This window comes from Stegostoma tigrinum, chromosome 10, assembly GCF_030684315.1.
Source record: "Stegostoma tigrinum isolate sSteTig4 chromosome 10, sSteTig4.hap1, whole genome shotgun sequence".
Lineage (NCBI taxonomy): Eukaryota > Metazoa > Chordata > Chondrichthyes > Orectolobiformes > Stegostomatidae > Stegostoma > Stegostoma tigrinum.
Genome location: NC_081363.1, coordinates 3,883,292 through 3,906,226, shown reverse-complemented (window position 1 = coordinate 3,906,226; position 22,935 = coordinate 3,883,292). Strand labels below are relative to the sequence as shown.

The 22,935-nt window shown below is 47.8% G+C and overlaps 1 protein-coding gene across 2 annotated transcripts in view; it reads right to left on the bottom strand.

Moving 5' to 3' along the window:
- Positions 1-22,935, bottom strand: part of LOC125455303 (heat shock-related 70 kDa protein 2-like) — a 37,821-nt gene that overhangs the window by 5,315 nt on the left and 9,571 nt on the right. The window contains exons 2-3 of one of the 2 annotated variants that reach the window (XM_048537061.2): positions 14,596-15,745; positions 5,828-6,089 (exon numbers count right to left, since the gene is read on the bottom strand). In XM_048537061.2, coding sequence (XP_048393018.1) covers positions 5,828-6,089; positions 14,596-15,711 — 1,378 coding nt within the window. In that variant the 5' untranslated portion in view covers positions 15,712-15,745. Of the gene's footprint in view, positions 1-5,827; positions 6,090-14,595; positions 15,746-22,935 lie in introns of those variants that run through there. The other variant, XM_048537063.2, reaches the window with a different exon arrangement.

The window sequence follows — 22,935 nt, the reverse complement described above, 5'->3', positions numbered from 1 at the left end:
AAACAATGATCAGTCCTTCAGTTTTGCTGATGTTGAGGGGTTGTTTTCATAGCATGCTAAGTGACCTAGTGCAATCTCCCTTCTGTACTTTGACTTTGTTATGAATCCATCCTACTACAGTGGTATCATCAGCAAACTTGTAGATGGTGTTAAGAATTTGGCAACAGTCATGCATGTTCAGGAGTACAGTAGGGGGCTGAGGATACATCCTTGGGGGGCTCCAGTGTAGTGTTAAAGAAGATAGATAACTGCACCTCATCCATATTCATTGCAATTGGTGGGTCAGAAAGCTGACAACTGTGTTGCAGAGGGCAGAGCAGAGACCTATGTCTGAGTTTTGAAATTAGTCTGGAGGGAATAATGGCATTGAAGGTGGGGTTGTAGTCAGTGAGCAAGAGTCTGATATATGGGTCCTTGTTATCCAGATATTCTAGGGATATGGCATCCACTGTGGGCATGTTACACTGGTAAACAAGTTGTAAGGGACAGAGGCAGGCTGACACTGCAGTTGACATGGGCTATGACCAACCTCAAAGCACTTCATGAGCCACTGGAGGGTAGATAAAAGGCACATTGCATGTGCTTTAAGTACCAGGATGATGGTGGTCTTCTTGAAGCAGTGGGGAGAGGTTAATTGTTGTTGATTAATACCTCTGCTAGTTTTTAAAAATTCATTCACATGATGAGGGCATCAGTGGCTAGGCAGCATTTATTGTCCATCCCTAATTGCCCAGAGGGCAGTTAAGAGTCAACTATTTTGCTATGGGCCTGGAGTTACATGTGGGTAAGACCAGGTAAGGATGGCAGTTTCCTTCCCTAAAGTATATGAACCAGACATGTTTTTCCAACAATTGACAATGGATTCATGTCATTACATTCTTACTGCCAGATATTTTATTAAAATCAAATTCCACCACCATCTGCCATGGTAGGATTTGAACTCAGGTCCCCAGAACATTATCAGGGGATCTGGATTAACAGTCTAGCAATAATACCACTAGGCCATCGCCTCCCCACAGGATCCGAGTGCTCAACCAGGGACACTGTCCAAGCCCTTTGCTTTGTCAGTTGACTCTCAAAGACCAATTTGACCTCTGCAGCAGTTACAATTGGGACAGTTGTGATAATGTCACTGCTTCATTTTGCATCCCATAATGTTGTTTAAGCCTTACCATAGGTGATGGGAGTCTGTTTGGGCCTCAGTTTCTAATTTGATGTCCCCAATTGCAGCAATTCACACTTATCAGGATTAAATTCCATCTGCAATTTCTCTGCCAGCTGCCAACATTAAAGACCCCTCACTTCCTGGTAATATTCTCTTCAAACCTCAGGCGGAAGGTGCAGAAGCTTGAACATATGCACCAACATATTCAAGAACAGCTTCTCTGCTGTTATTGGACTGCTGAATGGACCTCTAATTTCAATCTAACAGTAATCTTGCTTCTGCACCTCCTGTGTAGCTGTAAACATTTATGCTTTGCACTAAGCACCCCATGAACTGTATGTCTTAGTTTGCTAAGATCTCTCTGTACTGCTTGCAAACAGAAGACTTCACTGTACTTTGATTTATTGTTGTCACATGTACCCAAGATAGTCAAAGATAGCATTTCTGCAACTGAACTATATATTCTGCTGTATCCTTTGAAAGCCTTTTACATTATCCACAATGCCACTGATCTGTGGCATTTGCAAACTTACCAGCCTACATTTTCATCCAAGTAATCTATTTACATATCACAAAACAGCAGAGTTCCCAGTAGAGATTCCTGTGGAACACTGCTAGGCACAGACCTCTATCCTGAAAAAAATCCTTCCACTAGTACCCTGTCTACAGCTAAGCCATTTCTGAATCCAAGCAACCAAGTCACCATTGATCCCATGCATCTTAATCTTCTGGATGACCCTAAGACAGACCATGTTGGAACACTTCACTGCTAAAATCCACTGCTCCAACTTCATTGATCACATTTGCAGTTCTCAAAAATTCAAGTCAAGTTAGTAAAGACATGACCTGCTCTGCAGCAAGCTATGCTGACTGTCCCTATTTAAGCCATGCTTTTCCAAATGTATGTATATCCTATCCTTAAGGATTCTCCCCATTAGCTTCCCAACCACAAATATGAAACTCACCCATCTTCACAGTTTCCTGGATTATCCCTATTTCTCTTCTGGGATAGAGGGGAAACATTAGCTACTTGCTAGTCCTCCACCCCATCTCCAGTGGCTAGAAGATACAAGAGATCTTGGTCAATGCCCCAGCAATTTCTCCTGGCTCTCAACAACTTGGGGGGTAGATACTATCAGGATCTGGGAATTTCTCCATCCTCAAGCTCTTGACAAAACCCATCACTTTCTTGATCTCAAAATGCCCTAACATATTAGCACAAACCACAAATCTCAATCGTACATGCCTTCGCCTGGGTGACAACCATGCCAGAGTCCTCATTTAGGATCTCACCCACATCCTCTGCCTCCAAGAGGCAGTTTCCTTCTTTTATCCTTGACTGGTCCTGCCCGCTCCCTATTTATCCTCTTGTCTTTAGTGTAGAATGCCTTGGATTCTCTTTAACCCTACTTGCAAAGGTCATTTCATGCCCTGTACTTGCTCTAGTTCCTTCCTGCTTGCATTTATCAAATTTAAACTCCATCTGCCACAAACCACTGGCCCAGCTGATCAAGATCCTATTGTTCTGAGATAATCATTGTCTACTATAAGACAAACTTACTACTCATCCAAATTGTTTATATAATGGACAAAAAGGTGGACAGCACCAATCTCTGCAAAACACCTCTGGTCACAGGCCTCTAGTTTGAGGAAAGACACCTGGTCTCCTATTGTCAAGCCAGTTTTGTATTCAACTGTTTGGCTCACTGGTTCCCATGTGATTTAAATTTACTAGTCAGTCTACCATGCAGAACCTTGTCAAAATATCTTGCTAAAATCCATGTAGGCAACATCTACTGTTCTGCCATCATCTATCCTGATTACATCCTCAAAAAATCTCAATCAAGTTAGAGACAATTTCCCCACACAAAGGCATATTGACTATTCCTAATCAGTCTTTGCACCTCCAAACGCATGCAAATCTTGTCTCAGAATCCTTTCCAACAACTTACTCCCCAATGTCAGGTTCTCATCTTTAGTTCCCTGGGATTTTCCTTGCAGCCTTTCAATAATCCAGCATCTCACCCATGGCCATAGACAATACAAATATCTACTAGGGTCCTGCAATTTCTATCCTAGATCCCTAGCATCCTTATGCTTTAAGACCTGCAGCACTTCCTCTATGAAGTGGACTGATTCCAAGTCAATATTTGTTCTAGAGTTTGCTAGCTTCCATCTCTTCCACCACAGTATTAGGGAGGCTAAATAGCCATTTAGTATTCCACCATCTTGTGTGGTTCCACAGAGTCTCATGGATCTTTAAAAGGGCTCTATTTTCTTGTTCTTTTGCCCCTAGTGTACTTGCAGAAACTTACCTGTCAAGGCCATCTCATACCCACTTTCTGCCATTCTGAAATCTCTTAATTATACCCCACTCCCTTTATACTTCAAGGGGTTCACTTGATCCCAGGAGTCATTCATCCTGGGAGTCCAGGGTGCTGCACCACTTCATTCACCTCAAACTCCAAGGGAATGAGGGCAGCCCTTGAAGAGCTGGCAACTTGCCCCTCAGACAGAGGGGCATTACAGCATGCCATTGGCTCACTAAGTCAATCACTTAGTAGGATTCTGAAGATGCAGTCTAGTGATTTTTTTAAAAAAGTCATACATAGAATGACAGGTTCTCTGGCTAGGTCAGTATTTACTTCCAGGAAGCAGATGGGAGCCAAGTGCATTGCTGTGTTTCTGGAGTCACATGTTGACTAGACAATAATGGGAGATTTCCATTCTTAAAAGGAAAATTTGTGAACTAGATGACTTTATGACAGTCCACAGTGGTTATATGGTCACCATAATGCAAGCTTCCTAGTCCCAATTTCTTAAAATGGAATTTACAGATCATCTGACTATAACCTGGAGTGTTGGATTAGTTGGCCTGTGACATTACCACTAAGCCATCATCTTCCCCAAACACTGAAGTACTTCAGCACATTTTTCCTAACACCACACAGTCCAAGGGGATGTGGTCAGCATAAAACAAACCCTTAGTCCAACTTGTCCATGCTGCCCAGACATCCCAATCTGATAGTCCTATTTGCCAGTATTTGGCCCATATCCCTCTAAACCCTTCCTGTCATGCACCAATCTAGATGCCTTTTAAACATTCTAGTTGTAGCCACCTTCATGTACATCCTCTGACAGCTCATTCCATACACACCACCTTCTGCATGAAAAGCAGTCCCTTCATTTCCCTCACTTCAAACCTATGCCCTCTAGTTTTGTACTAACCTAAAAATGGGAAAGGTCTTAACTATTTACCCTATCCACACCCCTCATGATGTTATAAGTTTAAGGTCACTCCTCAGCCAAAGCAAGAATGCCTCAGCATATTTGTTTTCTGATTGCTCAAACCCTCTTGTCCCAGCAACTTTCATTGTTGCACCCTATGAAGGTTAACATCCTTCCTGTAGAACAGCAACCAGAATTGTACACAGCATTTTAGATGTACCCTCAATGTAAGCAAAGTGAGCCTGGAACAGGTTCTTGGCAGAGGCAGCAGATTCTAGTTTAGGCAGAGAGACTGGTGGCAGCTGCCTCCTCCAGTGACAGCTGTTGGTAGTGACTGCATCAGCAGAGGTGAGATGGCACCTAAGGTGGTGTGACTTGTTCTAGCAGGGGCCCCTCATGGCTGGATGCTCCAGCCCCACAGCTGAGCACTTGACAAGGACTGAAAAATTGGATGTTTTTATTTTTACTGCCTTTATATTGTTTGTTTATTTTTGTTTTAAGATGGCAGAGTGTAGACACAGTAACACTTGACCATTTCATAACAAAATGAACACAATAAATACATTAAATCAAATCTATGGCTACATCCATGCTCCCATAGGGAAGGAGACCTAAAGTGCATATAATACTCCTGGTGCAGTCTCAAGACTATACAACATTTTTAACCAAAACTCAAATCCTCTTGTAGTGAGGACCAATTTCCCATTTGTTTTTCTTAATTGCTTACTACACCATCATTGTGGTGGATGGACAAGCTCCCTCCAATATTTTACATTAAAGTTAATTCAAATCAAAATGTTCAGCCCTATTGGATCCTGATATGGGCAGAAACCCAGACAAATCTCCAATCTGTTAATCTTATCTGACCTGATCAGGTCAGGCTCCTAGGCCAACAATAATTTTCTGGTTTAAGTTTGTCATCCATGTTTTCAGCTCCATCCACTGCTGTGTCCCTCCATACCTGTAATTTCTTTAGTCAAGTGAATCCTCAGATCCCCACACTCCTAACTTAGCTTCTGGAGCATTCCTGGTTATTATCACTCCCTTTGAAACCCATAGCCTGAGGTCCCAAGCTCTGGAACACCCTTCGTGGACCATACCATCACTCCTCACCTCACAGCTTTAAAATCTACAAAGCCAAACTTTTGGTCATTTAACTGAATATCTCCTTCAACTTTGTTGCCTTGTAGAACATTTTCCTCGTAATAAAAAGGTGCCATACCAATACAGATGGCTGCTAAGATGTAAAGGTGCTATATCAATGCAGATGGTCGTTGGGGTGTCTGGGCGCTATGCGAATGCAGGGAGAGGGTAAAGCAGCGTGTAAAAAGTGTCGATGCTTGCCGAGGTGCAATGTAAACACAACGGGTTGTTGTTGTTAGCTGAAGCAGCTTCAGTCACCTCGCGGCCATGTCGCGCCCTGCGGCGACTCACCGGTGAAGGGCCAGTGCTTAATGTCGGTCTGCACCATCGGGTCGTCGAAGTTGCGGCCGATGAGCCTCTTGGCGTCGAAGACGGTGTTGGTGGGGTTCATGGCCACCTGGTTCTTGGCTGGGTCACCGATCAACCGCTCGGTGTCATTGAAGGCCACGTAGCTGGGGGTGGTGCGGTTCCCCTGGTCGTTGGCTATGATTTCCACCTTTCCATGCTGGAAGACACCGACGCACGAGTAAGTGGTGCCCAGGTCGATACCGACGGCCGGGGAATGAGCCGCCATTGCACCGACTAACGGCCACGACCGAACGGAGGGCAGCAGGCAGCTGTCCGTTTGCCCCGCTCGAGCCCTTTATACACGTATGCCGCCATTTTGATTTCCCGCTTCTCACCCATCTGGCCAATCAGAACGCTGTATTTCGGCGGGCGGCCACGTGGTGGCACTGACGCGTGCGGTCGTCAACCATTCAGGGTGTCCTGCTTCCCACGTGGGGCAATGATGCAGCCAGTCGACGACCAATCGATCTTCCAACCCTGGCGTCAATTTCGCCCGGCACATGGGCCAACGGACGTTTCCGACCAGTCGAAAGAAGGAACGTGTTTCATTGGAGCGGGCGAAGAGGGCGGGGCCGGCCGTTTCGCGTGTTTGCCATGGGGGCGGGGAAAAGGCCCACGTGGGGCCTCCTAAGAGGATGCGTGATTGGACAAGCAGGCGCGACACGGACAGTGCGGAAGGCGGGGCTTTGAGTGGTTCCATTCGCTGATGGATACAACAGGGCCTCGTGGCTCGTGGAGGTGAGAAATGGAGAACCATGGAATAGATCACCTCAACTTACCCTGATCTTGCCCTAAATCTACTGACTTTTTCAGGTCCCTTACTCACTGCAAAGAGAAAGGGAGAGGAAACTTACTAATTAAAACAAAACTTGAAGTGTAGTCTGCCCTTGGATAACTGGAACATGAAGGTTACTTACAAGGGATGTTTGATCATACCGATGGTTATGTATCTTGGACTGTACATGTTTAAAGGTGTCTAAATCCTAAAGGGTCATTCGGCTGGCACTATTTTATATTCATTCACAGGAGATGGAAATCACAGCTTTCTTCATCCACCATAAGAACATAAAAAGATTTTGACTACTCGAAGCCGCTCCATCATTCAACAGGGTCATGACTGAATGATAATCTTTCCAGCCTTTCCCCCCTTAACCATTGATTCAAGAATCTTTCTGGCTGTGCCTTGAATGTACCCAAAGAATCTGCCTCCACAGCTCTCTGTGGCAAGATGTACCAAAGACACTGAACCCATCAAGAGAAGGACGTTTACCCTGGAGGGGGGGCAGAGGAGATTCACCAGGATGTTACCTGGGAATGAAAAGTCTCAGTTATAAGGAGAGAATGTTTTCCTTGAAGCTGAGGAGGATCTAAGGTATACTAAATTATGAGAAGCATAGATAGGGTAGATCATCACAATGTATTATTTCCCTATTACAGATGTCTCTAAGATGAGGGCATAAGTTGAAGGTGAGAAGCAAGTGGTTTAGAGCAGATTTGAGAAAATAAATCATCCACAGGGTAGTAGAAGTATGGAAGGTGCTGCCTAAGAGGGTGGTGGAGGCAGGTATTCTCACAACATTAATGAAATATCTGGATGACTACTTAAAATGCTGGTATATAGTTGGCTATGAGCCAAGTGCAGGTAATTGGGATTAGTGTAGTTTGGTGATAATGGGAACTCCAGATGCTGGAGAGTCCAAGATAACAAAGTGTGGAGCTGGATGAACACAGCAGGCCAAGCAGCATCTCAGGAGCACAAAAGCTGACGTTTTGGGCCTAGATCCCTCATCAGAAAAAGGGGGATGGGGCGAGGGAACTGGAATAAATAGGGAGAGAGCGGGAGGTGGACCGAAGATGGAGAGTAAAGAAGATAGGTGGAGAGGAGAGTATAGGTGAGGAGGTAGGGAGGGGATAGTCAGTCCGGGGAAGCCGGACAGGTCTTGGGTGGTGGGGTCAGATTGTAGATGGTGGAAGTGTCGGAGGATGATGCGTTATATCCGAAGGTTGGTGGGGTGGTATGTGAGGGGTGGGGTTTGGGGCCTGTGTAGGTGCGGAAGAGGGACTGTTCCATGTGACCTACAAAGAGGCAGGCATAGCTTGGGCCCATGCAGGTACCCATGGCCACCCCCTTTGTCAGTAGGAAGTGGGAGCAACCAAAAGAGAAGTTGTTGAGGGTGAGGACGAGTTTGGCTAGGCGGATGAAGGTGTCGGTGGAGGGGGATTGGTCGGGCCTGCAGGACAAGAAGAAGCAGAGGGCCTTGAGGCCATCTGCATGAGGAATACAGGTGTATAGGGACTAGACGTCCATGATGAAAATAAGGTGTTGGGGACCGGGCAATTGGAAGTTCTGGAGGAGGTGGAGGGCGTGGGTGGTGTCATGGACGTAGGTAGGGAGCTCCTGGACCAAAGGGGAGAAAATGGTGTCCAGATAGGTGGAGATGAGTTCAGTGGGGCAGGAACAGGCTGAGACAGTGGGTCGACGAGGGCAGGCAGGTTTGTGGATTTTGGGAAGGAGATAGAAACGGGCCGTGCGGGGTTGGGGAACAATGAGGTTGGAGGCTGTAGGTGGGAGGTCCCCTGAGGTGATGAGGTCCTGGATGGTGTTGGAGATGATGGTTTGGTGCTCGGGTGTGGGGTCATGATCGAGGGGGCGGTAGGAGGTGGTGTCGGAGAGTTGGCGTCTGGCCTCGGCAATGTAGAGGTCAGTGCGCCATCCTACCACTGCGCCACCCTTGTCTGCGGTTTGATGGTGAGGTTGGGTCTGGAGCGGAGGGCTGTACGTTCTGCGGGGGAGAGGTTCGAGTGGGTTAGAGGGGTGGAGAGGTTGAGGCGGTTAATGTCTCGACGGCAGTTGGAGATGAAGAGGTCGAGGGAGGGTAGGAGGCCTGGGGGTGGTGTCCAGGAGGAGGACTTGTGTTGGAAGAGGGTGAAGGGGTCAGTGGAGGGAGGGTTAGGCTCCCGGTTGAAGAAGTAGGCATGGAGGCGAAGACGGCGGAAAAACTGCTCTATGTCCAATCGTGACTGGTATTGGTTGATGTGTGGTTGTAGGGGGTCAAAGGTGAGTCCCTTACTAAGGACTGACCGTTCGTCCTCAGTCAGTGGGAGGTCTGGGGGGAAGGTGAAGATGCGGCAGGGCTCAGTGTGGCTGTCTCCTCTGGGGTTGCTGGCTGTGGAGGTTGTGGGCGGAGCGATGAGGTCGTCGGCTGTGGGCGGGGTTCCATCGGCGTCCACTGTTCTCTTTTGTTTCATCTTTTATCTCTCTTCTTGTGTTTTCGTCTCTTTATACCTTTACGTACTCTTGTTCTGAGCTCAGATGGTGTTGGCATTGGCAAAAGCCTACCACAGACCTTGAATATGGACTTTGCATGTGCCCAGCAAGGACCTTTCCCCAGGGCAGGATTGACTGCCATGAGGGGTCATAGTTTTAAGATGTTAGGAGGAAGGTAGAGAGGAGATGTCAGAGGGAGGTTTTTCACCCAGAGAGTTGTGAGCGCATGGAATAGTTTACCAATGGTAGTCGTGGAAGTGGAGTCATTAGTGACATTTAAGCGACTGCTGGACATGCACATGGACAGCAGTGAATTGAGGGGAATGTAGGTTAGGTTATTTTATTTTTGGATTAGGATTATTCCACCGCACAACATTGTGGGCCGAAGGGCCTGTACTGTGCTGTACTTTTCTATGTTCTATGTTTGCTGCGGTTATACTGGGCCTTGGTGAGGCCACACCTTGAGGATTGTGTGCAGTTTTGGCCTGAGAAAGGACATTCTTGTTATTGAAGGAGTCCAGTGAAGGTTCACCAGCCTGATTCCGGGATGGCAGGACTGACCTATGGGGAAAGACTGGCTTGACTGAGTTTGTACATGGTGGAATTTTGGAAGAATAAGGGAGAAATCTCGTAGAGACATGTAAAGTCGTGACAGGACTGGACAGGCTAGTTGTGGGAAGAATGTTCCTGATGTAGGGGAAGTCCAGAACTGGGGTCACAGTTTAAGAATAAGGACTCAGATGAGGAAGAATTTCTTCACTCAGAGAGTTGTGAACCTGTGGAATTCTCTCTCACAAGAAGCTGCTGGGGCCACTTCATTAGATATATTGAAGCGAGAGCAGGATCTCTTGCAGCTAAAGGGATCAAAAGGTATGGAGAGAAAGCAGGAATGGGATATTGAAATTGCGTCATATTGAATGGTGGTGCAGGGTCAAAGGGCCGAATGGCCTACTCCTGCACCTATTGTCTATGTTTCTATGTATTCTTACTGTAAAACACACATGACAATAAAATCATTCATTCATCTGTAGCAAGAAAGCAGAACCAATGTTTCAAGTCTGGCAACTGATGACAATGTTCTGATGAAGATCATCCCAATACCAAAGTGGACATGTGCAACTTGTCTCAGCGACTACTGCCCAGTGGCTCTGACCTCCGTGATTTTGAAGTGCTTCAAGAGGCTGGTCATGGCCTGCCTCAATCCCCTGCAATCTGACTACCAACTTAACAGGTTCACAGTGGATGCCATTTCCCTAGACCTACAGACATCCCTGGAACATCTGGATAACAAGGACACCTATGTCAGACTCCCACTCATCGACTATAGCACCGCCTTCCACACCACAATCCCCTCCAGACCAATCTCAAAACTCCAAAAGCTAGGACTTGGATCTGCAGTTGGATCCTCAGCTTCCTGATCCACAGAGTGCTATCAGTGAAGATAGAAAATGGCACCTCCTCCATAATAATCCTCAACCCTGGAATCCTGCGAAGTTGTGTTCTCAGCCACCTTATTGTACTCCCTGTGCACCTGCAACTGTACAGCCAAATTCCAAATGAAAACCATCTATCCCTTTGCTAATGACACCACCATCTCCGGATATGCCTCACCAGCACCTTGTGCAGTTGTAATAAGACTTCCCTGCTCTTATGGGGGGAAGCGATGGCCTAGTGGTATTATCACTGGACTGTTAATCCAGAGACCCAGATAAAGTCCTGGGGACCTGGCTTTGAATCCCACCACAGCAGATGGTAGAATTTGAATTCAATAAAATATCTGGAATTAAGAATCTAATGATGGCCGTTGTCGATTGTTTGGACAACCCCCTGTGTATACCAAATAAGAGTAAGCATTGTGCAGATGGTGCACACTAAGTATCAGTTACTTCTGGATCTGGTGCTAATGAAGTGGCTGCTTTGTCCTGGGGCTGCACCCATCCAGGCAAGTGGGGAGTGTTCCATCACACTCCTGAAATTGGTGATCTTGATGAGATGCAAAGTCAGAAGGTCAATCAGGGTGGTAAAGATGATTATGGGATGGAAGCTAAGTTTGATGTATCATGAACAGGCTGATGACTCCTGTGCTGGTGAAACTGTGACCGTTTTGGGGTAAGAGAGTGGGTGGAGGGGTATGCTGAGGGCAACGAAAACACATTGCAAAAACAAACAAGATAAATAGGACTCCCAGTTAGTGTTGCTGCATACGTACTGAACATTTTATTAAAAATGGAATAAAAAAATTCTACCGCCAGTCTCCGAATAGGACTTTGATTCACAATCGACTTTTTTGTACTGCTACTGTAAGGCGAGATCCAGTGAAATCAGCTGGTTACAACCTGCAAACATTCTGACTCCTTAAATCAGCACTGTTGTCTTTTGATTGTCCAACATTGGCGATGAAAGGGACAGCACACAACATCGAAGAGATTAAGTGAAAGACGGAGATGGCTGATGAAGTGCGAGGGAGGCACAGAGAACTGGTAGAAGAATTTCCCAGAACGCAGCTGCTGCTATCCTCTTGGAGTGAGTGCTTGGATCCCATGGCTCCTCTCATTATCACCATGGTGGTGGTAGTGGTGTGGTGGTGGGGGGGGGGGGGGGGGTGGCTGGGAGGGAAATGCACAGGAAGTTGGTAAGAGACCCTGCAATCAAGAAGCTCCAGTCAGATTACTGCATCAGCACCAGCCACTGTTCAATCCTGCAGGTCAAACAAGGCAAGGGAATACAGAACAACCAGTAGGACACCGTGAAGCACTGAAGAACAGAGGGATCTTGCTTTGCATGTACACCAGTCCCTTATGGTAGCAGGACTGGTCGATAAAGTGGTCAAGGCAGCATATGGGTTACTTGCCTTTATTGGTCAAGGCACAGAGTTCAAGAGCAGGGAGGCCATGCTACAACTGTTTAAATAAAAACTTTGGTTAGGCCACAACTAGAGCATTGTGTGCAGTTCTGGAAACCACACTACAGGAGGGATGCGGTAGCATTGGAGGGTGCAGAAGGAGATTTACCAGGATATTGCCTAGACTGGAGAGTCTCAATTATGAAGAGTGATTGAACATACCGGGAGCAGAGGAGCCGGAAGTGGGGAGCGGTGGGGGGAGCATGATTCAGACATATAGAATTATGAAAGACACAGATAGGGTAGACACAAAGACAATTTTCCCATTGATGGAAGGATCAACAACCGGGAAGATACCCTTCGAAGATTTAGAGGGGATATGAGGAAATACTTTTTTTACTCAGAGTGGTGAGATCTGGAACTCACTGCCTGTAAGGCTGGTAGAGGGAGAAACCCCCATCACATTGACAGTGTTTAGATGTGTAACTGTGATGTTGGGGCATTCAAGCAGATAGGCCAAAGGGCCTTTTTCCAGTGGCATAGAGATCTAAGACTCAGCTTCCTGTCTGCTATTTCTACTAATTACAGCCACTCTGTATCCTTCCTCTAGAAGCAGTTTCTCATTACCCTGTCAGAAACCTACAGGGTAATTTGGAATGCAGCATTCAAATCTTCCTTTAACTGTCTCTGCTTCAAAGAGAACAATTCTGCCTTCTCCATTTGATGTTTAGACACAGGTCCAGATGTAAAAGCGGTGTTCTAGATGCTGGAGATCTGAAACAAACACAAGAGAACGCAGCAGGAACTCAGTAGGTCAGTGTAGAACAGAGTTAACTTTCAGAAATTAAAGAAAAGTCATACCAGATTTGAAACATTAACTCTGTTTTCTCTCTCCAGGGCTGTTGGGTTTCTCCAGCATTCTGTTTTTTATTTCAGGTTCACATGTGCCTCAGAGTTGTCACTCCCAGCGCTGCTGTGCAACAAAAACCTGTTACTGAGTGTTTGAGACAATCGCAGGAACACTCGTTGACTTAGAAATGAAAGTAGACATAGAAAGTAGAGATGGAAAGGGTGGACAGTACATTGCATTCCTACAGCCACATGCAAACTGTCGACTGCCATTACAATGGAGAGCACCATCCAGGTCTTGGTTCCCAAATATCACATAATAATCAGTGAGATATACTTGATAAATCTGAGCATTACATTATGGAATTAAAGTCACCAGTATCAGCTCCTCCTTTGTATATCAGTGATACTGAGTCAAACCATCCTCTCGTATCCCTGGTCCTGACAGATATGATCTCACTTTGAGTTAGTAATGGTGACAATCGGAGCGAGGGACATTTCTGAAGACTTTGAAACATTAACTCTGTTTGTCTCTTTGCTGCTGGACTTGCTGAATTTCTCCAGCGTCCGTCATAATATTCTGGGAAGTGGTTGTGGTAGGGTGGGTGAGGATGGTGAACACTGGGCCGTGCTGTGATCAGTTCTCCTGTGGATAGCATGGGTGAGAGGTCCACCAGTGCAGCCAAAAAGGTGATGGGGTTGGGGAGAGGAATCATCCCACTGAAGACAGATTCCAGGCAGGTTTACAGCAGGTCCAGCAGAATATTTTAGGAGGTGAGGAGGACAAACGACGACAACGATGGGGGGGGGGGGGTGGGGTGCGGTGGTGGTCACTCACAGCTTTTTGGTGTGGCTGGTCAGATGGTGCATAGTGAGCTCCTTCTTCAGTTTGAACTTGTCCCCGCACAAGGTGCAGGTGTGAAGGTGGACATCAGTGTGACGCTCCAGCAGCTCCCCGTCCCCAAACACCTGGAAGCAGACCTCGCAGATGACCTCTTGGCCCACCAGGTGGGACACCATGTGCCGTAGGTGGTCATGTTTGCGGTAGCTGCCCTGGCCGCACCTAGGGCAGACATAGCGGGCATCCCCCCGGTGCATGTCCAGGTGCAGTCGAAGCAGACGCTCCCGCAGGAACTCCTTGCCGCAGATCTGGCATGCAAACTCCTTCTCCTTGGTGTGGGTGGTGAAGTGCTCCCGCAGGTGGCACCGCTGGTAAAAGGCTTTGCCACAGAGGTTACACACATGTTTTCGCCTGTCCACCCTCTCCGGCATGGTCTCGCGGGGCGCCTGGCCAAACATGCAGTGGGAGACGTGCTCCACCCACAGCTTCTCCTGGTCAAAGGCCCGGGCGCACTGCGAGCACTGGAAGGGGCGGCCGACGTGCCGGTACATGTGCTCCTGCAGCTGGCACCGCTGCTTGAAGCTGGCCCCGCACACGTGGCAGGTGAACCTGGCCAGCTGTGGGCCTGGGGGTGGGTCTCCGGGGGGCACCGGGGTGGAAGGGGGAGCGAGCTGCCCTCCATCGGCCTGCCAGGGGTACAGGACGTCATGGCCCCCCAGGCAGCGCTTGGCATGGTCCTGCAGGTGCCCCCCCTTCACCAGGAGCCTGCCACACTTGCCGCAGGCACACACACTATCCACATGATGGGCCACGTAGTGGGCAGCGCGCTCGCTCTCGGGCAGTGCCACCCCGCAGAGCTCACAGGCCGGGCCCAGGGGGCTACTGTCTCCTCCTTCCTGCGGCTCCAGCTTCAAGGTGCCCCCTTCCTCCTCCTCATCCTCCTCGTCCTCCTCTTCTTCTTCCTCCTCATCCTCCTCCTCCTTCTCGGTCCACTTGGGGTGACCCTCCAATGTCCGGTGCCCACCGGTGCCAACCGCCGGGAAGCGGGCGCGGTGTTTGCCAGCGCCCTTAAGGGCCAGGGCCTTCTCCTCCTCCTCCTCCTCCTCTTCCTCCTCGTCCGAGGCAAGCTCGCCGTCGTCTGCGACCTGCACCACAGTGATGTCGCGCAGGTCGACCGCCGCCATGTCCTCGGGCTCCGCCTTCACCGCCAGGCGGCCACCGTTCCCCTCAGGCAGTGCCGGCGGCTCCTCCGCGTCGGGCCGCGCGCTGGGACCCGCCTTTTGGGGCTGGCCCTCGTGCTCCTGCCCGTCGCGAGGCGCGGGCGCGCGCCGGCTGTTGCAGGTCTGCGCATGCTCGTTGAGCAGCTTCTCGCAGCTGAAGACGAAGCCACAGCAATCGCACGTGTAGCGCTTACCAAAGCGGGGATGGAGCCTGCCCTTCGGGCCCGGCCGACCCTGCCTCCGGGCCGGGGCCTCGGAAACGGCCAGAGGCGGCGGCTGGGGAGCCGCCGGAGCGTTGCACAGCCCGTTCACCTCTGGGCTCGGCTCCCGCCGCTTCCGCTTGCTCGGCTCGCCCGGTGGCTCCTCGTACATCCGCACCCCGAACATCATGGCGCCTCTGGGCTGCTGGGCCACGGCGGTTGGCGGGGACAGTGCGGCCTTGCTGTCGCTCTGCTGCTGAAGCTCGTCCAGGCTCTTGGGTACATAGTAGAGCTGTAGGAAGATCATGGCGGATCGCAGCTCCTCAAAGTCCGAGGGCACACCGACCAGCCTCCCCAGGTACATGATCTGCAGGATGAGGTCGAAGCACTCGGCACTGATGTTGACATTGCTCAGGCTCAGGTTCCCCGTCAGCTGTTGCTGGCTGATAAACATCATTCGGAAATAGGAGCTGCAGGCAGTCAGCACGGCCCGGTGAGCTCGGAAGTAGATGTCGTTAATGATGATGCAGCAGTCGCACAGAAAGCCCCATTCCCTCTGGTTGTTGAGCTGTTGGAGAACGTACTCACTGTGACTCAGCCTTGGCATCGTGGACCCAGCCGCTGGTCAATCAGCCCGGCCCCTGCAAGGAAGCACAAAGTTTTAACCAATGATTTCTGAAGAGGTGCCGAGGCTCGAAACGCCCTGCTTCTCTGATGCTGCTTGGCCCGCTGTGCTTGTTACTTCGGATTGTCCAGCATCTGCAGCTCCTGCTATCTCTGAGTTTAAGTCCATAAGACGTAGGAGTGGAAGCAAGGCCGTTTGGCCCATCAAGTCCACTCCACCACTGAAATCATGGCTGATGGGCATTTCAACACCACTTTCCTGACTCTCCCCGTAGCCCTTGTTCCTTTTGAGATCAAGAATTTATCAATCTCTGCCTTGAAGGCATCCAACGTCCTGGCCTCCACTGCTCTCTGCGGCAATGAATTCCACAAGCCCACCACTCTCTGGCTGAAGAAATATCATCTCATTTCAGTTTTAAATTTACCCCCTCTAATTTTAAGGCTGTGCCACGGGTCCTAGTCTCAACGCCTAACGGAAACAACTTCCCAGTGTCCACCCCTTCTAAATCATACATTATCTTGTAAGTTTCTATTAGATCTCCCCTCAACCTTCTAAACTCTAATGAGTACAATCCCAGGATCCTTAGCTGTTCATCATACGCTAAACCTACCATTCCAGGGATCGTCCGTGTGAATCTCCGCTGGACACGCTCCACGGCTAGTATGTCCTTCCTGCGGTGTGGGGCCCAAAATTGGACACAGTTTAACCAGTGCCACAGATTAACCAGGAGAATCGGTGCACCAGGCTGCCCATTCATTCCACACTGACCCTTTCAAAGAGCAAAGCCGTCAGACCTATTCCAATCCCACCCGCCAGCAGTCGTGAAGATCCTTTGGTCTAACTTGCTCAGAAAGGCTATGATGGAACTGACGTTCTAACACTAGGCCCAGAGTCTGCAACCAGCTGCTCAGGAGCTCCTTGGCCACCATTTCCATAAAAGGTCACTATGTGTTCAAATTAAAGCCATCAGTTAGATAAGACAGCCCCATCCCTGACTTCATGAAACTCGGCATATGTAAATAATGAGGACACATAAATTCACAGTGTGCCATTCTGCCCCATCGCACCTACTCTCCATCACTGGAGAAGATTATGACTCTTCTGAATGTAACGTCAACTCCATGTGCTCACCCACCCTGCCAGTAACTGTTTGTTTCCTTGTCAGACAACCTATGCAGGTCAACCTTAAAAATATTCAAGGACTCTACATCCAGCACCTTTTCAGTGATAGAGGGAATTCCAAAGACTCGTGAGCTTCAAAATAAAAATTCATCTCGGTTTTAAATGGGTGACCTCTGATTTGTAAACAGTGATACTCTGATTCCTGAATCCCTCACAAGAGGATTCCTCTTCACGTCCACCTGGTTAAGTCCCTATGGATGTTGATGATGTTTCAATCAAGTGACATAGTGCTCTTGTGAACTGCAACAAATACAAGCTTAGCTTGTCCAACCCTTCCTCGTGACAGCCCGAGTCTGGTTGTTAGTCTAACAATTTTTTTTTAAACTACTTAAATAAATTGTGACCAATCCTGTACACTGTATTCCAGATGTGGTCTCAAGTATCCTGTGTAACTGAAACATAATCTTTCTTTTTCTATTTAATTCCCCTCACAATAAGTGATAACAGTTTATCAGCTTTCCTAATTACTTGCTGTGATTGCAAGTGATTGTTTAGCTTTCTGCATCGCAGAACTCCAAACTCTTTCATGAGTTAGATAAATATGCTTAGTTTCTCCCCCAATCCCCACCTCTAAAGGGACAGTTGCAATTTTTTCCAACATTATACTGCACTGGCCAGGTTTTCGTCCGCTTAGTGCATTTTTGATTGTAATATGGTTCCTTTTCATTTCCAAAGAGAAGTAGGTTTGGACTTGTTTTTGTGTGTCTCTCTCAAATTTCTGCCAGACCTACTGAGTTCCTACAGCACTTTCTATTTTTATTTCAGATGACAAGGCCATTAATATTTTGTGGGGAGGCACAGTGGCTCAGTGGTTAGCACCTGCTGCCTGACAGCCCCACGGAGTCGGGTTTGATTCCACCCTTCCATCCATGCGACCATCTGTGTGGAGTTTGCATGTTCTCCCTCTATCTGCACGGCTTTCCTCCCACAATCCAAAGATGTGCAGGCTAGCTGAATTAGCCACAGGAAATGTAGGGTTACAGGAATACGGCACACAGCCTGTCAGGCCTGGGAGGGATGTTCTTCGGAGGGTCAGTGTGGACTCAGTGGGCGGAATAGCCTGCTTCCACACTGTAGGGATTCTATTCTGTGAAAATCCATAAGAGTTAGGAACAGGAGCAAGCCACTCGGCCCCTCAAGCTTGGTCCACCATTCCCTAGGATCATGGCTGATCCAACATTCTTCACATCCACTTTCCCCAGAACCCCTGATTCTCCTTCTGATCAAAGATCTGTCTCAACCTCAATTATATGTAAGGATTCTGCCCCCGACAGATCCCCCTGGAAAGGAGTAAACCTCCAGAAGAAATTCCTCATCTCTGTGTTAAATTGGCCCCTCTTTATTCTGAGACTATGCCCTCTGGTCCTCCACTCTCCTCTGGGGGGAAAACGTCCTTTCAGCATTTACCCTGTCAAGCCCCTTTAAGAATCCAAATGATTCCACAAGATTACCTCTCATTCTTCTAAACTCCAATGAGTAGAGTCCCAAGCTGTTTAACCTTTGCTCATAAGACAATCCCTCCATACCAGGGATCATCCTAATGAACCTTCTCCTGCGTCCGCGGATCTTCTATTACATCCTTTTAGAATCGTAAAATCCCTAGTAGGGAAACAGGCCCGCTGGTCCAATAAGTCCACACTGACCCTCAAAACATCCCACCCAGACCCATCCACCTAATCTAGACGTCCCTGAACACTACAGGCAACTTAGCATGGCCAATCCACCCAACCGTGGATTGTGGGAGGAAACCCTCACAGACATGGGGAGAATACACTCCACACAGACAAGTTACCCAAGGGTGGAACTGAACCTGGGTCCCAGGCGCTGTGACGCAGCGATGCTAACTACTGAGCCACTGTAGCCTCCTTATTTCTTCTATTAATTAGGAACAAGCATTTTCAAAACCAAAACTAAAAAATGACTAATTATATTAATTCAGAGGGGAAAAGGTAACGTAATTTTGCATTTGAAAATTTTTAAAAACCCTTGTATTCCTTCAACTGTCTTGTGGTAAATGGACTTTCTAAGTAAAATTTTTGTGAATAAACAAAGTTGAGATAAGTAGAGTTAAGACAATTGTTGGGACTTTGGTTATTCATGAAAATGACATTCAGAATGATTTATCACCTCAAGTATTATATTTTAGGAATATGGTTGTAATTATAAAATGCCTGTGGAATCCTCTGTCACAGAAAGCCACTAAGGCCAAAACATTGATGTTTTCAAGAACAAAATGGATGTAGTTCTGACATATCAAAGGATATGGAATGAAAGCGGGAACAGGGGACTGAGACGGATGAATATCCATGATCACATTGAAAGGGAGCAGCCTCAAAGTCTAAATGGCCTACTCCTGTTCCCATTTTCTATGTTAAAATTAGTTCATCAAACTAAAAACAATATCCATAACTGTGATGTAACAAACAGGTTTATGTAGACTAAACTGCAGTTTCTATTTGTATAAGTAATTGTTTGAAACCATGAAGTGCAGATAATCAGCCACATATTCCCAGAAAATGTTATCGGGGTGGGGATAATCAGATCAGCCATGATCTTCCTGAATGACACAACTGGCCTGAGGGGCTAAGTGGGCTACTCCTACTCCTGATTCATATGTTCTAAGAACCCACAGATGTCTTAACAGCACCACCAAGATTCCAGAGTCCCCTTGGTGTTACGTTCCGACAGTACAGCACTCCCTCAAAAAGATGGTGGCTGTTTATTATCTGGGGTGTTTGTTAGAATTTGGTTGGTTTGTTATTGTTTATTTTTATGAGATTTTGGGGGTTGGGGGTGTCTGCTGGCTGGGCCCAACATTTCTTGCCCATCCCTAGGTGCCCCTTGAGAAGGTGGGGGTGAGCTGCCTTCTTAAACTGTTGCAGTCCATGTGCTGTAGGTTGACCCACAATGCTCTAAGGGAGGGAATTACAGGATTCTGAACCAGTGACACTGAAGGAACGGTGACATATTTCCAAGTCAGTTTGGTGAGTGGCTTGGAGGTGATGGTGTTCCCATATATCTGCTTGTCCTTCTGGACAGAAGTGGCCATGAGTTTGGAAGGTGCTGTCTGAGGATCTTTGGTGAGTTTCTGCAGAGCATCTTGTAGATGGTACACACTGCTGCTACTGAGCGTCGGTGGTGGGGGGAGTGGGATGTTTGTGGATGTGGTGCCAATCAAGCGGCTGCTTTGTCCTGGATGGTGTTGAGCTTCTTGAGTGTTGTTGGGGCTGCACCCATCCAGGCAAGTGGGGAGTATTCCATCACACTCCTGACTTGTGCCTTGTAGATGGTGGACAGGCTTTAGTGAGTCAGGTGACGAGTCACTCACCACAGTATTCCCAGCCGCTGTGTTTATGTGGTGAGTCCAGTTGAGTTTCTGGTCTCTGGTAACCCCCAGGATGTTGATAGTGGGGGGATTCAGTGATGGTAACACCATTGAATGTCAAGGGGTGGTGGTTAGATTGTCTCATGTTGGTGATGATCATAGTCTGTCAGCCCAAAGAGACAGTGAAAACTGCTGATGCTGGAGTCAGAGCTAACACAGCGTGGAGCTGAAGGTGCACAGCAGGCCAGGCAGCCTCAGAGGAGCAGGCAGATTGGTGCTTCAGGTCAGGACCCTTCTTCAGAAAGGGTCAGTCCAAGCCTGGATATTGACCAGATCTTTTTGTATTTGAATACAGACTGCTTTGGTATCTGAAGAATCATGAATGGTGCTGAACAGTGTGCAATCATCGGCGAACATCTCCATTTCTGACCTTACAGTGGAGGGACGGTCATTGATGAAGCAGCTGAAAACGGCTGAACATAGGACAATACTCTGAGAAACTCCTGCAGAGATGTCATGGAGCTGAAATGATTGACCTCCAATAACGATGACCGTCTGCCCATGTGCCAGGTATGACTCCAACCACCAGAGAATATGCCTCGGATGCCCACTGATTCCAGTTTTGCGAGGGCTCTTTGATGCCACATTGAGTTGAATGCAGCCTTGCTATCAAGGGCTGTTGCTCTCACCTCACCTCTGGAATTTAGCTCTTTTTGCCCATGTTTGAACCGAGGCTGTAATGAGGTCAGGAGCTGAGTGACCCTGGCAGAACCCAAACTGGGTGTCACTGCGCAGGTGCTGCTTGATAGCTCTGTTACTGACACGTTCCATCACTTTACTGATGGTCGAGAGGAGACTGATAGGGCAGTAATTGGCCAAGTTGGATTTATCCTGCTTTGTGTGTACAGGACATACCGGGGCAATCTTCCACATTGTTGGGTAGATCCCAGTGTTGTAACTGTACTGGAACAGCTTGGCTAGGGGAGCGGCAAGTTCTGCAGCACAAGTCTTCAGTACCATTGCCGGAATGTTGTCAGGGCCCATAGCCTTGCAGTGCATAGGTGACTGAAAGCTCCATTGGCTGGAGAGCTGGTTTGCAAAGCAGAGGGATGCCACCAGTATGGGAACAATTCCCACACTAGCGGAGGTTACTACGAAGGACTCTCCTTCTCAACCTCTACCCTCACCTCAGGTTAAACTTTTACGGTTATCTTCTCCAATAAGAGAGTAGGCCTACAATCCTCTGGGACTATGTTGACTTTATCTAAGTGGCTGCTAATGCTATCTGTATCCACAAGTATTTTCTGCAAATAGAACAGGATACTGGAGGTAGAGATAATGGGAACTGCAGATGCTGGAGAATCTGAGATAACAAAGTGTGGAGCTGGATGAACACAACAGGCCAAGCAGCATCTTAGGAGCACAAAAGCTGCCATTTCGGGCCTATACCCTTCATCAGGCCCGAAACGTCAGCTTCTGTGCTCCTAAGATGCTGCTTGGCCTGTTGTGTTCATCCAGCTCCACACTTTGTTATCTCGGATACTGGAGATATTTGAGTTTTAGAGGAGCTGCTGGTTCAGGATTTGCTCAGTTTACTGTCAGGCTGTGATATGCACTTTGCTTTTGAAGGAGGTTCTGAGATGTTTGTGCTGGATTAAGGTCAGCTCTGTCTATGAGTTGCTGACGATTTGATCTTCACCAGACAAACCGAGGTAGGGAGCAGAAATCTGGCTGATATTTTCCTTGACTAACCCGAGTGAGCTGACCCCTTAGTGGCCACTTTTTCCAACTCAGAGCCCATTGGAACTCTACCTCTTGTGTCCCACACTGAAAGGGGAGGGGGGGGAGTGAAGACAGCTGAGATCTAAGTCTGACCAACAACACAAGTGACAATCACGGGAGGACAGGAAACATCTTCCAAAGTTTCCAGTTTTGCACATCTGGCTAAACCTAACATAAAAGATAACATAGGGGCTGAAAAACATTCTGATGCCATGCCAAAGTAAACAATTTCAATCAAACCCACCCACTGTTAGTAATAGGGAATGGTGCCTTCATACAGGGCAAAACCAAAGCCCACGATATGTAGAGCAGTCCGCTTAACACAGGAGCAGGAGCAGAATCCTCCCTCACAGACAGAACAGAAAAGCATCTCAAAAGTCAAATGTCTAAACAGCAAGGATTCCCAAATGGTAGCCCACACTTGACCAACTCCACTGAACCTTTATTCTATTCTTTTGTGGGATGTCGGCATCATTGACTGGGCCAGCATTTATTGTCCATCCCTAAGTACCCCCTTCAACTGGGTAGATCTCTCGGCCATGGAAGGATGGTAGCTTCATGATGGTTTCACAGTCATTGTTACTGAGGCCAGCTTTCAAATGGAGATTTTTTTTAAACAGCTGAATTCAAATTGCAACAACTCCCATATTGCAATTTGCAACTATTACCCCAGTGAATTAGCCTCAGTCTCTGCATTACCAGTTTTTCCAAGACTGCACACATTCTAGAAAGGATGCATCAGAAAATAGCAATAATTTGCTGACGGATAAATTTCTGGATTATGTACAAGATGATTTCTTTTTTAAGACCACCAACTAGTGAACAGGCTATTCTAGATTTGATGTTATTCAATGAGAGGGATTAATCAACCAACTTGTTGTGAGAAGCCTGTACAAATTCTCCTGAAGCCATATTCA